The sequence below is a fragment of the Kwoniella mangroviensis genome, assembly GCF_000507465.2.
Source record: "Kwoniella mangroviensis CBS 8507 chromosome 1 map unlocalized Ctg02, whole genome shotgun sequence".
Lineage (NCBI taxonomy): Eukaryota > Fungi > Basidiomycota > Tremellomycetes > Tremellales > Cryptococcaceae > Kwoniella > Kwoniella mangrovensis.
Window position 1 is genome coordinate 2,443,179 of NW_027062534.1, and position 17,279 is coordinate 2,460,457.

General features: G+C 45.5%; 7 protein-coding genes across 7 annotated transcripts; 2 read left to right on the plus strand and 5 right to left on the minus strand.

Annotated features, from left to right (window-relative positions):
- Positions 1-487: 487 nt before the first annotated feature.
- I203_106022 (uncharacterized protein) lies at positions 488-1,623 on the minus strand (the record flags this gene model as incomplete). The annotated part of the gene is made up of 6 exons (XM_019147795.1): positions 488-625; positions 735-923; positions 1,005-1,204; positions 1,268-1,318; positions 1,397-1,447; positions 1,509-1,623. 6 exons carry the CDS (start codon positions 1,621-1,623, stop codon positions 488-490), a joined length of 744 nt encoding a protein of 247 aa, XP_019002713.1.
- Positions 1,624-2,167: 544 nt separating this feature from the next.
- I203_106023 (uncharacterized protein) lies at positions 2,168-3,108 on the minus strand (the record flags this gene model as incomplete). The annotated part of the gene is made up of 3 exons (XM_019147796.1): positions 2,168-2,347; positions 2,413-2,592; positions 2,683-3,108. 3 exons carry the CDS (start codon positions 3,106-3,108, stop codon positions 2,168-2,170), a joined length of 786 nt encoding a protein of 261 aa, XP_019002714.1.
- A 582-nt stretch (positions 3,109-3,690) lies between these two features.
- I203_106024 (uncharacterized protein) lies at positions 3,691-8,451 on the minus strand (the record flags this gene model as incomplete). Its single annotated transcript, XM_019147797.1, has 9 exons — positions 3,691-3,789; positions 3,861-4,005; positions 4,078-6,412; positions 6,474-6,904; positions 6,969-7,553; positions 7,630-7,885; positions 7,959-8,163; positions 8,290-8,345; positions 8,436-8,451. 9 exons carry the CDS (start codon positions 8,449-8,451, stop codon positions 3,691-3,693), a joined length of 4,128 nt encoding a protein of 1,375 aa, XP_019002715.1.
- A 441-nt stretch (positions 8,452-8,892) lies between these two features.
- On the plus strand, positions 8,893-10,035 carry I203_106025 (uncharacterized protein; the record flags this gene model as incomplete). The annotated part of the gene is made up of 4 exons (XM_019147798.1): positions 8,893-9,075; positions 9,157-9,434; positions 9,509-9,808; positions 9,876-10,035. 4 exons carry the CDS (start codon positions 8,893-8,895, stop codon positions 10,033-10,035), a joined length of 921 nt encoding a protein of 306 aa, XP_019002716.1.
- Positions 10,036-10,431: 396 nt separating this feature from the next.
- Positions 10,432-11,741, minus strand: I203_106026 (uncharacterized protein; the record flags this gene model as incomplete). Its single annotated transcript, XM_019147799.2, has 3 exons — positions 10,432-11,304; positions 11,424-11,504; positions 11,706-11,741. 3 exons carry the CDS (start codon positions 11,739-11,741, stop codon positions 10,432-10,434), a joined length of 990 nt encoding a protein of 329 aa, XP_019002717.2.
- A 1,865-nt stretch (positions 11,742-13,606) lies between these two features.
- On the minus strand, positions 13,607-14,646 carry I203_106027 (uncharacterized protein; the record flags this gene model as incomplete). The annotated part of the gene is made up of 5 exons (XM_019147800.1): positions 13,607-13,671; positions 13,750-13,999; positions 14,084-14,158; positions 14,263-14,508; positions 14,587-14,646. The coding sequence occupies 5 exons, from the start codon at positions 14,644-14,646 to the stop codon at positions 13,607-13,609; spliced, it is 696 nt and encodes a 231-aa protein (XP_019002718.1).
- Positions 14,647-15,503: 857 nt separating this feature from the next.
- Positions 15,504-15,830, plus strand: I203_106028 (uncharacterized protein; the record flags this gene model as incomplete). Its single annotated transcript, XM_019147801.1, has 1 exon — positions 15,504-15,830. The coding sequence occupies one exon, from the start codon at positions 15,504-15,506 to the stop codon at positions 15,828-15,830; it is 327 nt and encodes a 108-aa protein (XP_019002719.1).
- Between the last annotated feature and the right edge of the window lie 1,449 nt (positions 15,831-17,279).

A 17,279-nucleotide genomic window follows, 5' to 3' on the forward strand; every position in this document is an offset into this window, starting at 1 on the left:
ACTATTTATAAGTTCCTTTCACTCGTTTCGGGGGTTGGGAACTAGCTCCATGAATCGATGATCCCACACATCCCTCTGATGGGAGTGACGCCGAGAGGTGTCGTCGGGAAAGGTCCTTTGATAAGATTCGCTGCCTTCAAAGTGGCTACGGGATGACCTTTGCTCTGATGTGCCGTGGACATATGGTACAGATTGGCGCGGCGCAGAATTGGAAGGTGTGTACGTGTCGACCGAGCTGTGGGGGACGGATCCGAAGGGAGGATTACCACTCCTGCGCCTTTTCTCAGTCATTCTTGCATGCATGGATGGGCATCTGATTTCCTTTCCTCATGGGAACGCTATTCAACTGTCAAAATGATCTCTTGGTCTCTGGACCGTTCGAATGGAGGTCCTGCTGCATTCGCTCTTTATCCACTAAACCTCTCGTATGTAATGTATCTGTCATGTATCTGACCTGGTCCTTACGGTCATACTTATACCATCCTCGCTAATAGTCCACGAACTTGCAGCTCCCCTGACATTTATTTTCCGGATCGATATTCTTAAACCACGGCTCGTCATTCCAAACGGCGAAAGCAGGACGGTTCTTCTGATTCCCCGGATCAGGTTGGAATTCAATATCGCACTATATTATATGATAACATGCAGAACAACCAACCATATCAATACAATAACAGGGAGCAATATGTAAGGAGAGAGAGCATTGGACAGTAAAGACTGTATGCCTCACTCACCTCAATTCTCTTGGTACATTTACTGTCCTTCACTTCAGGTCCCCATGATCCATTATCAACAGGTTTGTAAATCTCGAATCTCCTCTTAGAGAAATTGGATTTATTCGTGATGAGTGTCACGGGGAAGTTTGTTGGAGTGTTGTTGTCCCTTGAAGTGCCTTTATAAGGAGTTTCATTCGCTGTTACATCCTAATTATCTCAACCGACTTCAGTGAACACACATATACTGAAAGGCAGTTGGATCGGTTGTACCGAGGAGATATCACTTACATACATGATTACATATTGACCTAATTCGTATGTCAATATACCGAAGAAGTCTTCCTCTTTTGGTGGCGAAGAAGAGGAAGAGGTAGAAGAGCTGCTCGGTGATGTGGAAGTGGATGAACCTGAGCTCGGTTCTGGCGTGATGGAAGGAGCGGTCTCCCAGGAAGTATATTGTGAGGCTGGAGCAGGTACAACGGTTGTGGCTATGGCGTGAGCATTCAAATACTTAGCTGATTAAACTATCAACTCGGGGTCCTCTGGCTCACAAAGTATAGTGGATGTCGTGTCGGAAGAGTATGCATCCACTATTGCCGTCGCTACAGGAAGGACCTGTCAGTTTGAAATGACACACATCACGCGCTACCACGAGGATACTGCATCAGCCAGCAACTCACAGTACGCAGTGGTTGTCAATAACACTGTGGTGGGCAGTGATTCGATCGGATCTACAAGATGCATCAATTCGAACTCCAAACAAGGTCACTTCACATTTTCATAGCAGCTCACCTGAGCTTGGGCCAGTTTCAGTGGCATTAAGACAAGGACAGGACCCGTTGTAGCTGGATGTAGCAGCAGGTTCTACTATTTCTTCATCAGGGGTGTTTCTGTTTTTGACATCCATAGCGTGAATTGCGTTATTAAATATTACACCTTCAGCTTGTTTTACATAATACGTGATTGTAAGGATCAAAACCAATGAGGCTTTCATACTCTCAGCCGAGGATTATAGGTTTTATTGAACTGATATGTACTGTACTTTTAGTGCTTTTTCAAGGAAAGTGACGTGTTGAATTGTTTATTATTTGACATTCATGATTATTCTGGTTGTTGAGGGATTACAATTTTGATTTTCTTTTTCGTTGATAGAACAAAGAAGGAGGGTTGTAGAAGTATCAGTTCATAAATCGAGGTACTGTAGACATATCGCACATACGAGGATTGTACGCTCCTGCCACTCAAGTGCCATATGCCTTACCTCCTTAATGACCTGGTCTCATGCACGTACCAGAACAATAGATCCTTTGAGGCTTGACTTACACCAAGGTGCTATTTCAAGTTTTGGTATCTCAAGTTTCACAAATCAATACATACATACGCACAGATGATACAGTACAAAAACCTTAGGATCTCTTGATCTGATCCTCAGAATCTCCATTGTCATTCCCTTAGTCATCATTTTCATTCTCTTCGCCTTCCCCATCATCTTTCTCAATGTCATCAGCATCACCCACACAGTCCAGTTTTACCAGATTCTTCTCATCTACCTCTTTCACGAAAGGTCTCTGGGTATGTACTTGTATGGTACTCTCATCGGATGACTCTCCAGGGGTAAATACGATAGCGCACTGAGCAGTCCTTACTCGTCAGTTCTATCCTCCAATCAGCAGCAACCTGTACTTGGAATGCTCACTTTGACAACTTTCATCGGAACTGAATTATTCCAATACTTAGTATCGTTCTTGTTACTTGCAATACCTGAATCATAAGCCGAAAAGATCCATGTCATATCGACAGTCTTGTTATCAGTATTCATCGAGTAAATAGGTAATGTTTCTGGATCAGCGTCATTGCAATATGTATCTTGTCCGTTCTAGCACAAACCCAAAAACAAAAACATGATCAGGTAAATCAGTTATGTATATCATTAGGTGTCCAGAGTTTATCATTGCTGTATACTCACGTAAGCACAAGTGAAAGGATCGAGTTCCACTATGAAAGCCCCATATTCTCCGTTCTTCTCCTTGTTCCAAGTGGAAGTGACATCAGACGTAGGAGCGCTACTCGTAGCTGAACTTGTCTTTGTGCCATTGCTGCTTGCCGCATTAGCGCTGGAACTGGCCGCTTCAGCAGCAAGGGAAGCGAGCTTCCCGATCCAGTTGGAGTCTTCTGTAGTTGTCGTAGCAGGATCCGTAGGGGTGTCGTCGTTAGTTGAAGAAGAAGAATTGGCCGTGGTGATACTACTAGGCAGCGTGGAGGTGGGTGGAGCATCCCTTTGCACTATGTATCGGGTATGGCTGACTCTCGGTTGTTTAGCGGGTAAAGCTAGGACCGAAAGAGGAAGTAGAAGAGTCAGAAGGTAGAAGGATCCCTGAGATCTGAAGAACATTGCGGTAAACGTGAAATTGTCAAATTAGTTGACGTTGCGCGGCAGATACTGTACTGTATGTCAGAGATGAAATGTTTACTTCAGTTTAGTACCGACGTGAAGATCTTATGTATATGCGGTATAGCTGCAAATGTTTATGAGACATATAGAAAACCGTTCAGACCTCTTTCATCCTGAAACAACCTATACCGAGAGGGGTTGGGTATGACTGTCAGTCAATAAATTCCTTTCATTAAGAAATGAATGAAGATGGGATCGTCATACCTTTGAGACTATGACAGATCTTACTGACCAATCAAGGGAGGATCCAACAAAGGTAATCAAGGATCGCTGACTGTTTCAAAGTCCAGAGTCTAGAATTAATTTTGAGTAATGAGCAGTACCTGAGTGATTGTCAATCCATCATTCGGGGCCATGCGTACCAGGAGTAATCTCAATATCTTTAAGCAGAACAACACATGCCATTCGTATTCATATTCCTTTCCTTCTGTATTATGTTATATTAAGTCCAATCATTTAACCTACATCGTACATCCTTTTATCATCGATTTTGGTCATCCATTTCGATTCATTTTTGCCCTTCTAAGCAGATAACAAGACATTCAAAGCTTTCTGGAAATCATATCCATTTGCAGCTAACGCCTCAACTACTAGACCTCTTGAAAATCCCATAGCGCATAGCTAGATCACAGACTGGATCAGCATCATCCTTTTTTCGACGTCAAGGACAATAAGTACGATTGGGAACTCACCTTCTTGACATCCTCTATATCGTCCGGCTGGGCGGTACTAGGTCTTCTCTCAGGCATTTTAGGAGGTTGCAATTTCGGTTCTTGCTGGGAAGGTGGTGGTCCAGGTGGAGGTGCAAAAGCGTCATCGTGAGGTATCGAACTTGATCTATAAATTGACCAAAACGTCAGCAACATGCATTATCGAAAAGCAACAAGCGAGGTAGACAGCATGACATACCCTGAAGGTTCAAAATCCCCTCCGAATGCATCATCAAAGCTTAACCCTTTCTGTTCCCCTTGGTTTTGCCCGTGTGCAGCCGGAGCAGGTTGACTACCACTACCATATCCCCATTCGTCGAATCTTTGTTGTGGACTAACCATCTCATAGCTCTTTGACGTACTCGCATTTGATCCATTCGAGTTATCTGATCCACCGTTGTTTACATTGACATTGGCATTGTTCTGAGTGGCCGAGGGTACGGTTTCAAATTCATCATCGAAATTGGCGAAATCATCGTCGAAAGCTGAAGAAGCTGTTGGTGCTTGATTGTTGGCTTGTGTAGGAGCTGAACTGGATTGATCAACTTGAGCAGGTGGTAGATCCGAGAAATCGAATTCATCTTCATCAAAGGATGCAGTCTTAGGTGCATTGCCGTGAGATTCCGCGGCTGTGGAGGAAATCACAGGCGCACCGAAAGGATCGAATTCGTCTGCTCCCGGAGTAGCTGCAGGTGCGGGCGTCGACTTCTGGGATGGTGGCGGAGGTGCGTGTCGCCTTACTTTGGCAGGTGTAGGCTCCTCGATCGATAAAATAGGTGGAGCTAAAGCCGGTTCAGCAGTAGCAGGGCGTTGTTCGCCTTGAGTCTCTTGTTGAGGTTCGAAGTCATTGAACTCATCGCCTTTTGGCTGAGAACTATAGCCCTTTCTTGGTCCTTCCAGATCCTCAGGGCCTTCCTCCTCATCATCACTGGATTCAGCATCCTCAGCTCTGACTTCTTGCGCTAATCCACTGGATGGTAAGGGAGCTTTGACAGATGCAGGCGAGCTTCCAAATCCGCTCGAAGGCACTTCCGTAGCGGGTGTCCCAGGGAAACTTTCGGGAGCAACAGCTTGAGTAGACAAAGTTCTTTCAGCTTCAGGTCGAGCAGCCAGTTCGACTGGAATAGCAGACTTAGGAATACCACTTGGTATACCTTCTTCGAGGCCACTTTGCTCATCTGAAACACCCAACTCATTGGTAGTATCATCGGGTTTATCGAAATCCGCGAAAGCGCTGTCGAAATCTTTGGGTGCACCAGCATTGGGCGCTTCACCAGCAGGTTCAGAGGTAGGTACCTCAGCTGGTTGTGTGGAGGTGGCAGTGAAAGAATCACCAAATCCGGAGTCGAAGTCATCAAAGCCGCTCTGTTCAGCAGGTTTTGGGGTTGATGGAGCTCCGAATGGATCAGTCGAGTCCTTGGTGGACGGTGCACCGAAGGGATCCGCTTCTTCACCTGAATTGGACGGAACAGGAGTCTTTTGTTCGTCGAAGCCTGAAGGCGCACCGAAAGGATCAACTTCTTTGTCCTTGGATTCAGTCTTGGCTTCGGGGGATTCGCCAGAGACAGCTTCTTTGGTAGCGTCGTAAAGAGTTTCCGCACCAGCAACGGCTACACCAGCAGCTGCTCCGACTGCCGCAGTGACCCCGGCAAGAGCAGCAGTACCGAAGCTAGGAGAAGTAGGTTCCTCTGCTTGAGGCGGTGGTGAAGCAGTTTGAGCTGGGGGTTGAGGAGGCGATGAAGCCGAGCGAGCGCCTGCGAGTCTCTCGAATGGGTTGTTCGATCTGGTCGATGTACCAGTAGGAGCAGGACTGAGTGCTTGAGGAGTAGCAGGGAGAGGTACAGCAGAAGCGATCGAAGGTGAGAATACAGCAGTAGGTTGAGTGGGTGGACTAGCATGTTGAGGAGGTGACGAGGCTCTTCCCAACTCGGTTTTATCCTCTTCGATCTCTTGTTCAGTATCCTTGATCTCCTTTTGCACACCATCTCTCCCTCCTTCAGCAGTCGAAAGTTGTTTCTTGGCAATGCTCAACATTCCTTTTTGCTGCCTAGCTTCTTTTCGCAATTTCTCCAAAACCAATTTCATTCCCGTCTTCTCCTCTTCAACTTCTTTCATCATCTTCTGTAATCCTCTGATCTCTTCCTTGTCTCTCAACAGAGCTTGTTCGAGTTCATCCTTCTCGGATCGCATGGCCGAAAGGTCCGATTCCGCGGAGATTACTTCGCTCTCCAACTTTCGATGTCGTTCTTTCTGTTCACCAACTTTGATACGTAGATCGGCCACCGCTTTGGTCTCGGTTTCGTACCGTGTTCGCGCTGACGATAACTTCGCTTCCAGCTCCTCCAACTGCTCGGCCGATGATTTAGCTGTGCTGTCCAACTCGGCGTGAGTCTTCTCTAGCTCTGATAGATTCTTTGTCGTGTTCGCTAGTTGATTTTGCTTGTTACCGAATTCAGCAGAATGGTCGGGCACCGCTGATGGCTTGTCTTCCGCCGAATCGTCTCCAAGCAGATCGCCACCTCGCGCAGCTGGAGCTATAATTCAAGTCAGCCTACTGTCATTGTGTGAACAAAAGATTGGAGAACAGCCACTCACCGAAGGGCGCCATGCCGAAACCACCTGCACCTTGTTGACCCGTATGAGCAGGTGACAGAGTTTTCTGACCGGTGCTCTGAGCAGTCATCCTTCTAGCAGGAGGTGGAGGCGGTTGAGGCAAGAAAGCGGAAGCGGAGACTGGCTGAGCTTGGGCTTGCTGTTGTGGTTGAGGGCTGGCAGCTTTGGGCGTAGGAGCGGGTTCGTCATCTCCAAAGACATCGAATAGATCCTTAGTCGCACCACTAGCACCTTGACTGGACAAGACTTCTTGAGCGCCGTTTCCATATGTCTCACGTAGAGAGGGGGGCACGAGACTGTTGGGTAAAGAGGAAGGAACATCTTGACCAGCTAGCTTGGCATTGATGAGGTGCATCGCTACTGCAAATTCATCTCGGGTGAGTTTACCTTCTTTTCGTATATCGGCAAGATCCCTGTATGTACCATGAAGAAGTCAGTCATCAACTAAACTGAAACGGATTGTTTAGAGTCACTCACCAGATAGCAGCAAGGGTATTCTCATCCAACTGACTTTGCAGCATGAATGGTACAGCGACATCGCCCTCTATGACACCTTTATTTTGCGTATCAAGTTGCGAGAAAAACTGGTCCGAAGTAGCTTTGGCTTGAGGGGTGACATCCCACGGTTGTTGCTGCTGAGCAGGAGCGAATGCTGACCCCTGCCTTTGTGGGCCACCGAATGAAGAGGTAGAAGGTATAGTCGAGAAGCTCGTGGAAGTAGGTGGACCAGCGAATGATTTTTGAGGGGCACCTGACCGAGGTGGTGTTGATACTCCCGTGGCACTTTGACCTGTTCTTTGAGGTTGTAGAATTCCCCCTCCCATTCCACCGGTATATTGAGGTCTGACAGGACTAGGGACGGCTCCTCCGGTATGTTGTCGTGGACTGGCAGGAGCTTTGGGTGGTGGAGCTCTACCGCCTGAAGCAGTCTCGTACAATCCGTTTGGAAGGGTAGGAGGGAGATTCAAGCTGGAGTTGGCCATACAGCTTTGAATGAGGAACATTCCAATCACAAAGTCTGTGAGATCGAGTGATCCTCTTTCTTGAGTGTCTGCAAGATTCCTGTGAAGATGAAACGATATTAGTGTCTGCTCGTTGGGTTAACGACAACGTTGGACCAGTAGTGCAGCTAACTCACCAGATCTGACCGAGTTTATCATAGCTCAAACCACTTTTCAGGAACATATCCCGGGCCTTGTCGCCTGAGACCAGACCATTACTCGGACCTGCATTGGCGAAGAGACGGGTGAATTTGGCTCTATCGGTAGGAGTGAGAGTTGGCAGACCAGAACCGGTAGTATGAGCTGAAAGGGGTGGTTGAGGTCTATGACCTGTAAGCTGAGGCTGGATTGCAGGTGGTGGTGGACCTTTATCGAATGTAGGCAGAGGCCCAGCTGCGAAAGATAATGTGTTATAAACGAGTGAATGACAATCGCCAAGACTGTGTCATGTGAAATCACAACATACCTTTGTTGGCCAAAGTATCATCAACAGTAGTAGCACCTCCCTTCTGTAGCCATCCAATCGCCCTCGCAGCTTTATACCATCCTTCTTTGGTCAGAAATCCATTGTTATCTGGATCTGCCAATGCCCACACTTCGCCTAGAGAGGTGGTAGGGAGATTCGACGAGGTAAGGAATGGGTAGGCATCTTGACCTGGAAGGATGCCGGTCTATGGATGGGTTCGCAAGGACAACAGTCAGCGAGAATCACGGATAGCGAGACAAAGATCGACTGGATTCTTGCCTGTTGTGTGGGTTGAGAGGGGTACGCGGATGTGACAGCATTGTTCACTCACATTGTCCTTATCTATGATAGCAAACAGCTGATCGTAATACTGCTTCTCCTGTGGAGCTGAGGGTACATGTACATATGTCAGCCTCGGAGACAAGAAAAGAGCAATTCTTGGCTATTGTTAACAGCAGATGATGTGGTTCAGCTCACAATAAGATGCAGCCATCCTTGATTATGTTCTTGTGTCTATCCCTCCTGATATATCCAGACCCGGGGACGTTTCAGACCCTGAATTTGATGGTCGTTCGCTGGATGATGGGAAGAGACCAATAGAAGAAGATGAGCAAGGAGTCGATGAGAGGTGATTCTATAGCGATGTAAGCTATGGTTCAGAGTGGATGAAGATGGGTTGATACGATTAAAGAAAGAAGAGGTGTGCTGTGAATGGTACGAGTATGGTGCTGTTGTGGTTCAACGTCATCCTTCACCCTCACCATCATTTGCCGGCCCGAGCCATCTCTCCCTTCAGGCTTTATATGGGGGGATCATTTAGCCATCCACAGATTCAGCCTCCACCTAACCCGGTCAGAACCAAGAATATCAAGACGAATGAAAAGCAAGTCATCCATCATTCATCATTCGAATACCTCAAGTAGAAGTGATCAGTATGGCAGCAGCTACAGCCCAGCCACCGTCTACCTCCACAATGACTGGTAATTCAGTGTTCTCAGCTCCCGGATGGGTGAAATCGTTCTACTCGACATTCCCGTTAGTAGTGCTGGAGCAGGAGGACGAGGTGGATTGGAAAGTTCGAGCTAAACAGGGGGGAGATCACGCTGTTGAATTATGGGTGAGCGGTCTCTCTCATATCTGCCGTATCATCCAGTCCCGTTCCGCTCAAGTTCTCTGATATCGAATCTGGATTGTGAAGATACATCCCCCTTCACCCTCTTCCGGCCATCACCCGCACTCGCACTACCGATCCTGGACATCCTCCTCTCCTTCCTCACTTCGTACTCAACTATTATTCCTTCTCCGCGAGACATCCTCAAACGTACCCGTATCTTTTAAATCATGGTCCAACGAAATATCAGCTCCTGGAGGTATTTTGCCTACGTTACATATCCTGAATCAGGATAGGTTGCTGGCGACTGATGAGATCAGAGGTTGGTTGGAGAGTACGTACCCTTTAAAAGGCAAGGGGAAAGAGTGAGTTATTCTTCATCGTTACTGAATGGGTCAAGTCAAGGTCCTTTAATTACATTGGTCATCTCATGACATAGATTACAAGGTCTTCCTTCTCGAGAAGCCTACGATCGTGCGCTTGCCCTCTCCCACCTAATCTTAGGTAATCTCCTACCCGCCTATCTCGCCTCTTTACCCACTCAACCGTCAAATTTCCATCTCCTATTTCCTATCCCTCCTCCACTTTCTGCTGGACTCACTACGCCCTTACCTGCTTCCCTAACGGGCGATTCGAGGGATATAGATACAGACGAAGTGATAAGGAAAGGAGTAAATGCCCTCGATACTATAGAAGTCATCTTGGAAAACACGAATAGTGGATGGCTCTTTGACGCAAGGTAAGCTATTTCCTGGACTACCGAAGGGACGCGATCCTATTTGTATGCTAACGACGACGTTGCTCAGACATCCTACATCGATAGATGCCCTGGTCACTTCCCATCTGCACGTCATTTACTCTCTACCTCCATCGACGGTGCTACGGAGTAACATGGACTCAAGACCGACTTTGGGTGAATATGTGGATCGAGTATTGGATTATGCTGAAAAGCGTATGAAGAAGTAAAAATTGGAGATATGATGAAAATGCATTTTCATGGTATGTGATCTAAAACATAATGATAAAGGGAGTGTACGGAACCTGACATGTAATTAACAGATACAGTTTAGTACATCATTCAGACATGATTTCACACTATACACTAATATGATAGGACATTACTAACAGACAGACATACAGACAGATATACGAATAATTGAAACAAGTTGAACATTATTTTCTGGATATTTTAGCTCGATCTTCACTTATGAAAATGATGTAAACAGTACTAAAATATCCTTGTCATCGTTGCACCGACCATACCCTGTCACACTGATCAGTCTTTGCGATATGAGATTCCCCTGACTACCGATCACGACAATATATAATCTTGCGATATCGATTGACAATTTATACCCTGTGCTATCGCCCTTGCCAATACTTTTCCATTGAAGGACCAGCGACGGACATGTCGATATCCTTCGGATGCTGGGGAAGCTGAGGCGTCGGGATTCTACGGTACGGGATTGGACTTTCCTCGTCATCCTTGGCATCAGAGGAAGCAGAGTGAGACGACTCGAGCCCGAATCCCGTTTCGAGGGTGTAGGACGATCCCGATGGTGATCTCAATGAGATGGATGTTGTGGTGTGTCTGCGGTAGTGGGCTGATGAATCCATGGGATCAGGTGATCCCGTATTTGACACCTTTGAAGAAGTCGTCCAACCATCCTTCTTCGACGGAGATAAAAGTAATGGTTTCGAAGTCAACAACTGTTTTGCCTCCTTCTTCTGCCCATTATTCCTACTACCACTAACCCTAGGTTGCTCATGTCTATGTTCATGATTCCTAATACCTTGAGCATACCTGTAACCCTTTTCAGCTTGACCAGGACCAATATCCAAGTCCGCATCGATATCGATATCAAAATTTTCAATCCCTGTATTTCCCCCAAGACTCAAAGCCCCTCTCCAAAATTCTTTATAACAAGGTAACAAACCATCTCCTCTCTCTTTCTGCTTTTCCTTTCGTCGATGTTGTTCCAATTCCAATTTCGACCTTCTACGCAATTTCATCTTCCCGTCAACTTTGGACATGTATCTCCCCCTCTTTTCGTATTCCCCTTTCTGCTCTGCTTTCCTCTTTAACTCGCGGCCACGCAGATCATCAATGTAATATAAGTGTACGACAGAGTATGGGAGGATATCTTGGGATCGAAGAGGTTGAAATGGGATGATTGGGTCGGAAGTCAACCTGTGTTGGATAATAAAAGAGCTGGGAGAGAGTCGTTCGTGAAGCTACAATAGTACGGAACCGAATCAGCCAGCCGAAATGCAATGGCGAATGAGGTGGTTGTTAGGACAGTCGATTTGGGTCATCAGGAAGATCTTGCATGAATGGATATTGATATACTTACACAGATAGCTGCGACTAAATCCTCAGAGGTACCATGCCGATTTACCCAAACGTGAAATTGTTTACCTCGTTTATGCTCGGTCTGTTAAAAAAGGAAAAGTACTATATCAATATCATAGAATGGCATATTGGGTTTCGCAAAGGGACACTAACACCCCTTCCCTTCGTCACATCCCTTTTGGTCTGTCCTTTTTCTTCTTCCTCAAAGGTACAATACAGTCCCCGACAGAATGGAGATATAAGGAACGGAGATCATCCGAAAATATAAACGAGGCAAACTTACACCTACAAAGATCATCATCATTTCGGGAGCCATCATATTGGGTGTCGAATCGCTTTGGGGCGTGAAGTGAAAGGTATCAGTGAATATTGTGAAATATGATCGAGTGAGATTATAGAATATAAATAAGGATAGGTATAATATAGGGAGTATCGCTAGGGTGGTAAAGAATTATATGGTATATGGTATATGGTAAATAAGACATTGTCTGTTGGGTTATCCCCAAAGAAAGAAAGAGAAATAAAAGAACAAATTGAATAACAAGGCACATTGACAATATTTATACTGTAAAGAATCACCCATGAAACCCAAACTCCTGTGGTCGACTGATCTGACATCGTTGACGAGGTGATAGACCCAAAAGTGAATGATCAGAAGTCAAAGAAGAGAAGAGGTCAAACCGTCCACTAGAGCAATGCATCACACTAGAATATACCGAAACCTTGTGTATCATTTTCCCTTTTCCCGATACTATTAGGTGAAATGTCACTCTCTTTGTTCATGCCGCTTCGTTAGCTTTGGATCACCCATGATTCGGATTCGGATTTATTCGATCTTGAATATGATCGATTCAAGCATTCGCTCTTGATTCAAGCTGTGCAAAGTAAGGACACGCGACGTGAGACATAGACCAATAAGAAAAACGAATAAAGGTATGGATGAGATCATCACAAATCAAACATGATCCGGAAACCATCAAAAATGCAGTACTGTATGTTTCAAGGTGAGATTCAAGGAGGAATGGGAACATTCCGAACTTATGACATGCTCTAGGATGGGTCAGCTCCTGTTGATCGCATCATTAGCAGAAGAGTCACAACAAGATTATTTTAGCTGGTCGGGAAAAGGGGCAACTTGCTCTATTTGATCGCTTAAATCGGACATTGACTCAACAGACTCATGCTACGGTTAAATAGTGCAGTCCTTTTAGCCATACTGTGATGTCGAGGGTAGGGCGGGGGGCGGGGCGCAATACAGCAAGTATCATATCGGTTTTTCTCTTATTTTTTGGGGAAAGGGGGTGATAAAGTAATTTGAATTCTGGATACACAGTATACCAAGGTCAATAGATCAACCGTGTAATGTCGTCTTCTCCAAGAGACAATCGTCAATCATACGATTTGTAAAAGGGAGTACAGGAATTGTCAAATCCGAAAGAGATCATTATGATCGACCGAAGAAGTATTCATTTCATATCCGAAATGATGATTGTATTGATGTATTGATACACCCGTTTGACACGCATTTTCCACTGCTAAATATATGCACGTCCATCATCATAATCATCGGTTATTCGTGTGCAGTTCACCACGGTTTCATCGTTCTTTTTTATTCACACAAGTCAACGTACCTTAGCTTTCCACAAAAGACTGCTCATTTCGATGACTGGTGTGTAAACCAGTATCATGACTGGCCGTCATTCGGTTAGATCTGAAAGTCAGTAAGTACTCGACGCTATTACCCCCCTCCTCAGATCTACCTTTCGGCATGAATATCACACACAATCGCTGTACATGGCGATCACAAGTCATCTCCATTCCCATCCTCAATCCAGTTGACCGATGACCGAGATCCAGCATTGTTAGCCACCAGCTTTAGTTCAGCCTCGAAACTCTCTTTGATGATCTTAGTGACAACAAGGTTAGTCGTAACTGTGCTTTGTATCATGAGGCGCACTGACCCTTCCCGGCCGGATCATGTTGTTGTGTGTTGTGTGTTACGTGTGTGAGCTATGTTCGGTACCTAGTTTCCTAGCTAACCATCAATCATGTCCCAGTATTTAGGTTTGACGGTATGAGCACATATGTTAGAATTCAATATGATGCATGTTAATACGGCTGCAATACTGCTATGATCTTCCTTTACTGCGAATCAATCCAGACCTATCAAACCGCTTTGATCACTTAAGCGGAAAGAAGGATCTCTTTGAGTTTTTCACCTAATGGTCCAGCCGAAGCGGGATTTTGACCTATACACACCATTCAGCATCAGCTTCATTACGATCACACCACATCGAGATGATGATCCTGTTCAATATGGAACTTACCAGTCAAAACACCACCATCATAAACAACTTTAACACCCCAATCTTCCGTCTTGACAAATTTGGCACCCAACTCTTTCAATTTATCTTCAGGACTGAAAGGTAATGTGTTGACGAAATCGTTATAGGGAGTTTGAGCTTCCTCCGAGTTGGTGAATACAGTAGCTTCGATACCATTGAAGATGGATTCGGTGGAATTGGGTTTCTTAGCTCCGATTAGGGCGGCTGGACCGTGACATACGGCTGAGACGACCTATAATCATGATGAAGTCAGTCAAGGTTGACTACTTGAGAAGATGAGGACCGAGTATAGATAGTACAATTGTGATGTACTTACCTTCTTGGATGCGTAGAAGTCTTCGACGAGTTTGGCAAATTCTTTACTTGGTGCAAGATCGATAAGAGGACCGTGCTAACAATCAGACAAGCATCAGTCAGTGTTCAAGTCTTCACAAACAACAAGAATTGTCGGGAGCTGTCATGGGAGAGTGAAAGAGAGAGAGAGGATCTACTCACCCCACCAACAACGAAGATCGCCAAATAATCATCCGCCTTAACATCCGATATCTTCTTAGTGTTCTTCACCAGCTCTTGAGCTTTGGGATCACTCAAGAATTTGACTGATTCATCATCGGTGAACATCTTCTTGGAAGTCTCGTCCAATGGCACTGCTCCTCCTTTAGTGGATGCAGCTTCGATGTTGAAATCCTTGGAGAGGACATAGTATGGATGAGCTGCTTCGGGGAGATACCATCCTGTTTCCTGTTGACAAGTATGATCTTGTCAGTCACATTCCCTCAAAGCCCAAATGAGTGCAGTAAACAAGACGAAAGAACTCACTTTACCGTCTAATACCTTGTCGGCAGAGGTGAAGATGAATAAGATTGATCCTTTTGACATTGTAGATGGTGTTCGGGATACTGGATTGGAGTCGACTGTTTGAGATAAGATTGCTTTGCTTTGTGTGTGGAGATCGTTGGTGGTTGGAAGATATGTATGTGCTTTATATGTCTTTTCTCTGACTGTGCGGTACTCACATGCAATGATTCAAGAGTAAGCATTCACCGTGGTGCATTGATTTGTTTAGTCAACATGTTAGCTTTGGACCTGTGTATGACGTGTGATCAGCTGAGATTGTGGAGGCATCTCCCGCACTTGCCACTCTCCGAATATGACGGGGTACCACCCCCTCCTCTCTACAGTGAGATTTGACATAATCAAGTTGACATAAGACACTATACCCTCCACTTTGGTATTTTCAATCTTCGAATTCAGCTAGATGATGTATCATAGATGATTATTGAAGCGAAATTATCTTTATAGTGTCATCTAGAACGAGCCATCAAAGGCCAATGGAGGACAAAGGGGTGAGGATATAGTATATACTACTTGTCAACGGGACGCTATCTACTGGACTAAACAGATTCACTACCTTTAACTCACCTCAATAAGTTAAAGGTGCTATTTCGTAGTATGGTCGGTGGAGTACAAGGAGTAATCGATCTGATCAAAGGGTCAACGACTAGGATGTGGGAAGATTGATCAACTATACTAATCTCGAAAAGACAAAGAGAGAATAGAAACTCGCTGCTAATATCTATTTCACAATCACATCCAAATGTATATATACGTAGTTATCGAGCAAGATGTACTAACTTAGCAGTTCCGCTTCAACCCACTTCATTCCATTGATCCCCCGCTTGTACTGATTCTACCTCTACCATTGAACTAGCTTTGATTTCACTTTACAGCACACAATGCAAGTCTCGGTCCTACTATCTGCCATCCTTCCCTTCCTGCTTTCTTCCACCACTGTATTCGCTCAAGACGCCACTGCCACCTCCTGGCCAGCCGCTTCAGAAGGATGCGATATCAACGTTGCCCAAAAACTTTACTCCTCTCACTCAGCTCAACTCGCATTGGGAGCCAGTACGACCGTCGTTGTTGGTTTCCCCACGGAGGGAGCCGCCAAACCCACTGATCAATGTGAAGATGACGGTGTTAATCCTCAAAAGAGGATTATCGAAAATGGACATGCGGCTTATATCGCTCCCACTGGTGGGGCTTATGGTATGTCCAAATAAGCTGCGAATTGCGGTAAGTGCTTTCCTTTTTTTTCTCGTTGTTTTGTTACAACGAGTTAAACCTGAAGCTCTGGCTTTCGTCAATATATAGTAGCTGCAACGACGAAACCTCCAACGATCACCTTCTGACAACACAACTGAAATATCGATCTTGAACCGACTTCTGTAATTGACATCCTCCTTTCTGGACATTCTTGTACCCAAGCGACTGTATGCGATGCATATGTACGCCTCATTGCCTTGCTTGACGTATCCTGCCATCCCGCAGATTCGTGAGATGCACTCCTATGATCTCTATAGAAAAAGCACATCACAACTACCAGTATCACTGTCATACGAGGCGAGGCCCTCAATTAAAGGAGATTCTCTTCGATACCTCACAAAAGGCAGCACCTCACAGGCCCCTTGCGTAACAGATGTTAGTTAATTTATGCGTGAGGTGAAATCAAAGACGGTAACATTCGAGTCCAGACGTCTGTGCGCACCTTTTCTGACGCGTTCCATACAAGGCGAAAAGGAAGAACGTTTTATGTAAATTGACGGAAAGCGAACACGTCTGCCGCAAGACTTGGAGACAACCATTCGTTGCCTTTTGTTGCAATCTGTAGCTGCAAAATGGTTACCATCGGGTACATCCTTCAGCGCTCCACCCGAATTGGTGAGATGGATACTCCACCCCAAGCCACCGCCCATCATTCACCGATCCTATCCCATAAGATCTTTTAATGTTCACAAAAGCACAAACCTTGTTAAGCACCTGAAAAATTCATTTTACGAGGGAGACGCGTCCGAAGTGTCAGTCCGGGCGATGCCACAGCATATAACGCCGAGTGATGCTGAGATTGTTATGACGCGGATCAAAGGGACTGCCAAACACAATTGCCAGATTGGGGAAAGTGGATTTTGATCCAAAGAACAGTCGCGTAAAATCAAAGACACACCCCATACACACCCATCCATCCACACATTCCCAACACAGCAAACCAGATGGAAATGGGAAACGCGAAAAGAGAGATCACATTCAGATATTCAGACGCATGTCCTCAGACTATTGGTACTGCGTTACATTCAGTCATCACTTGAGCATCTCTGCAGTCTGTCTTGTTGACACCTCGCATTCCTCCTTATCATCACTCACATCATTTCCATCGTTCCCATCACCATCGTACAGAGAACGAAAGGACACTCCAGCGCAAGTGACATCACACTGTGACCCCTTGGTATATAACACAACCGACGTGCACACAACCCTATCGGCAACACAACCTCAGGACGCGTGAATCTCTTTTTCACTCTTGATATTCTCATCCATTCGTACTTTTCCTACCTTACTCCCCCTCATTTCACTCCTCATCCTCTGTAGCCATTACTATCGCACTGCGACGAACATTACTTTCCTCATTCTCCAAATCTTCTTTCAACGCGACCATCATCACTGCGACCATCTTG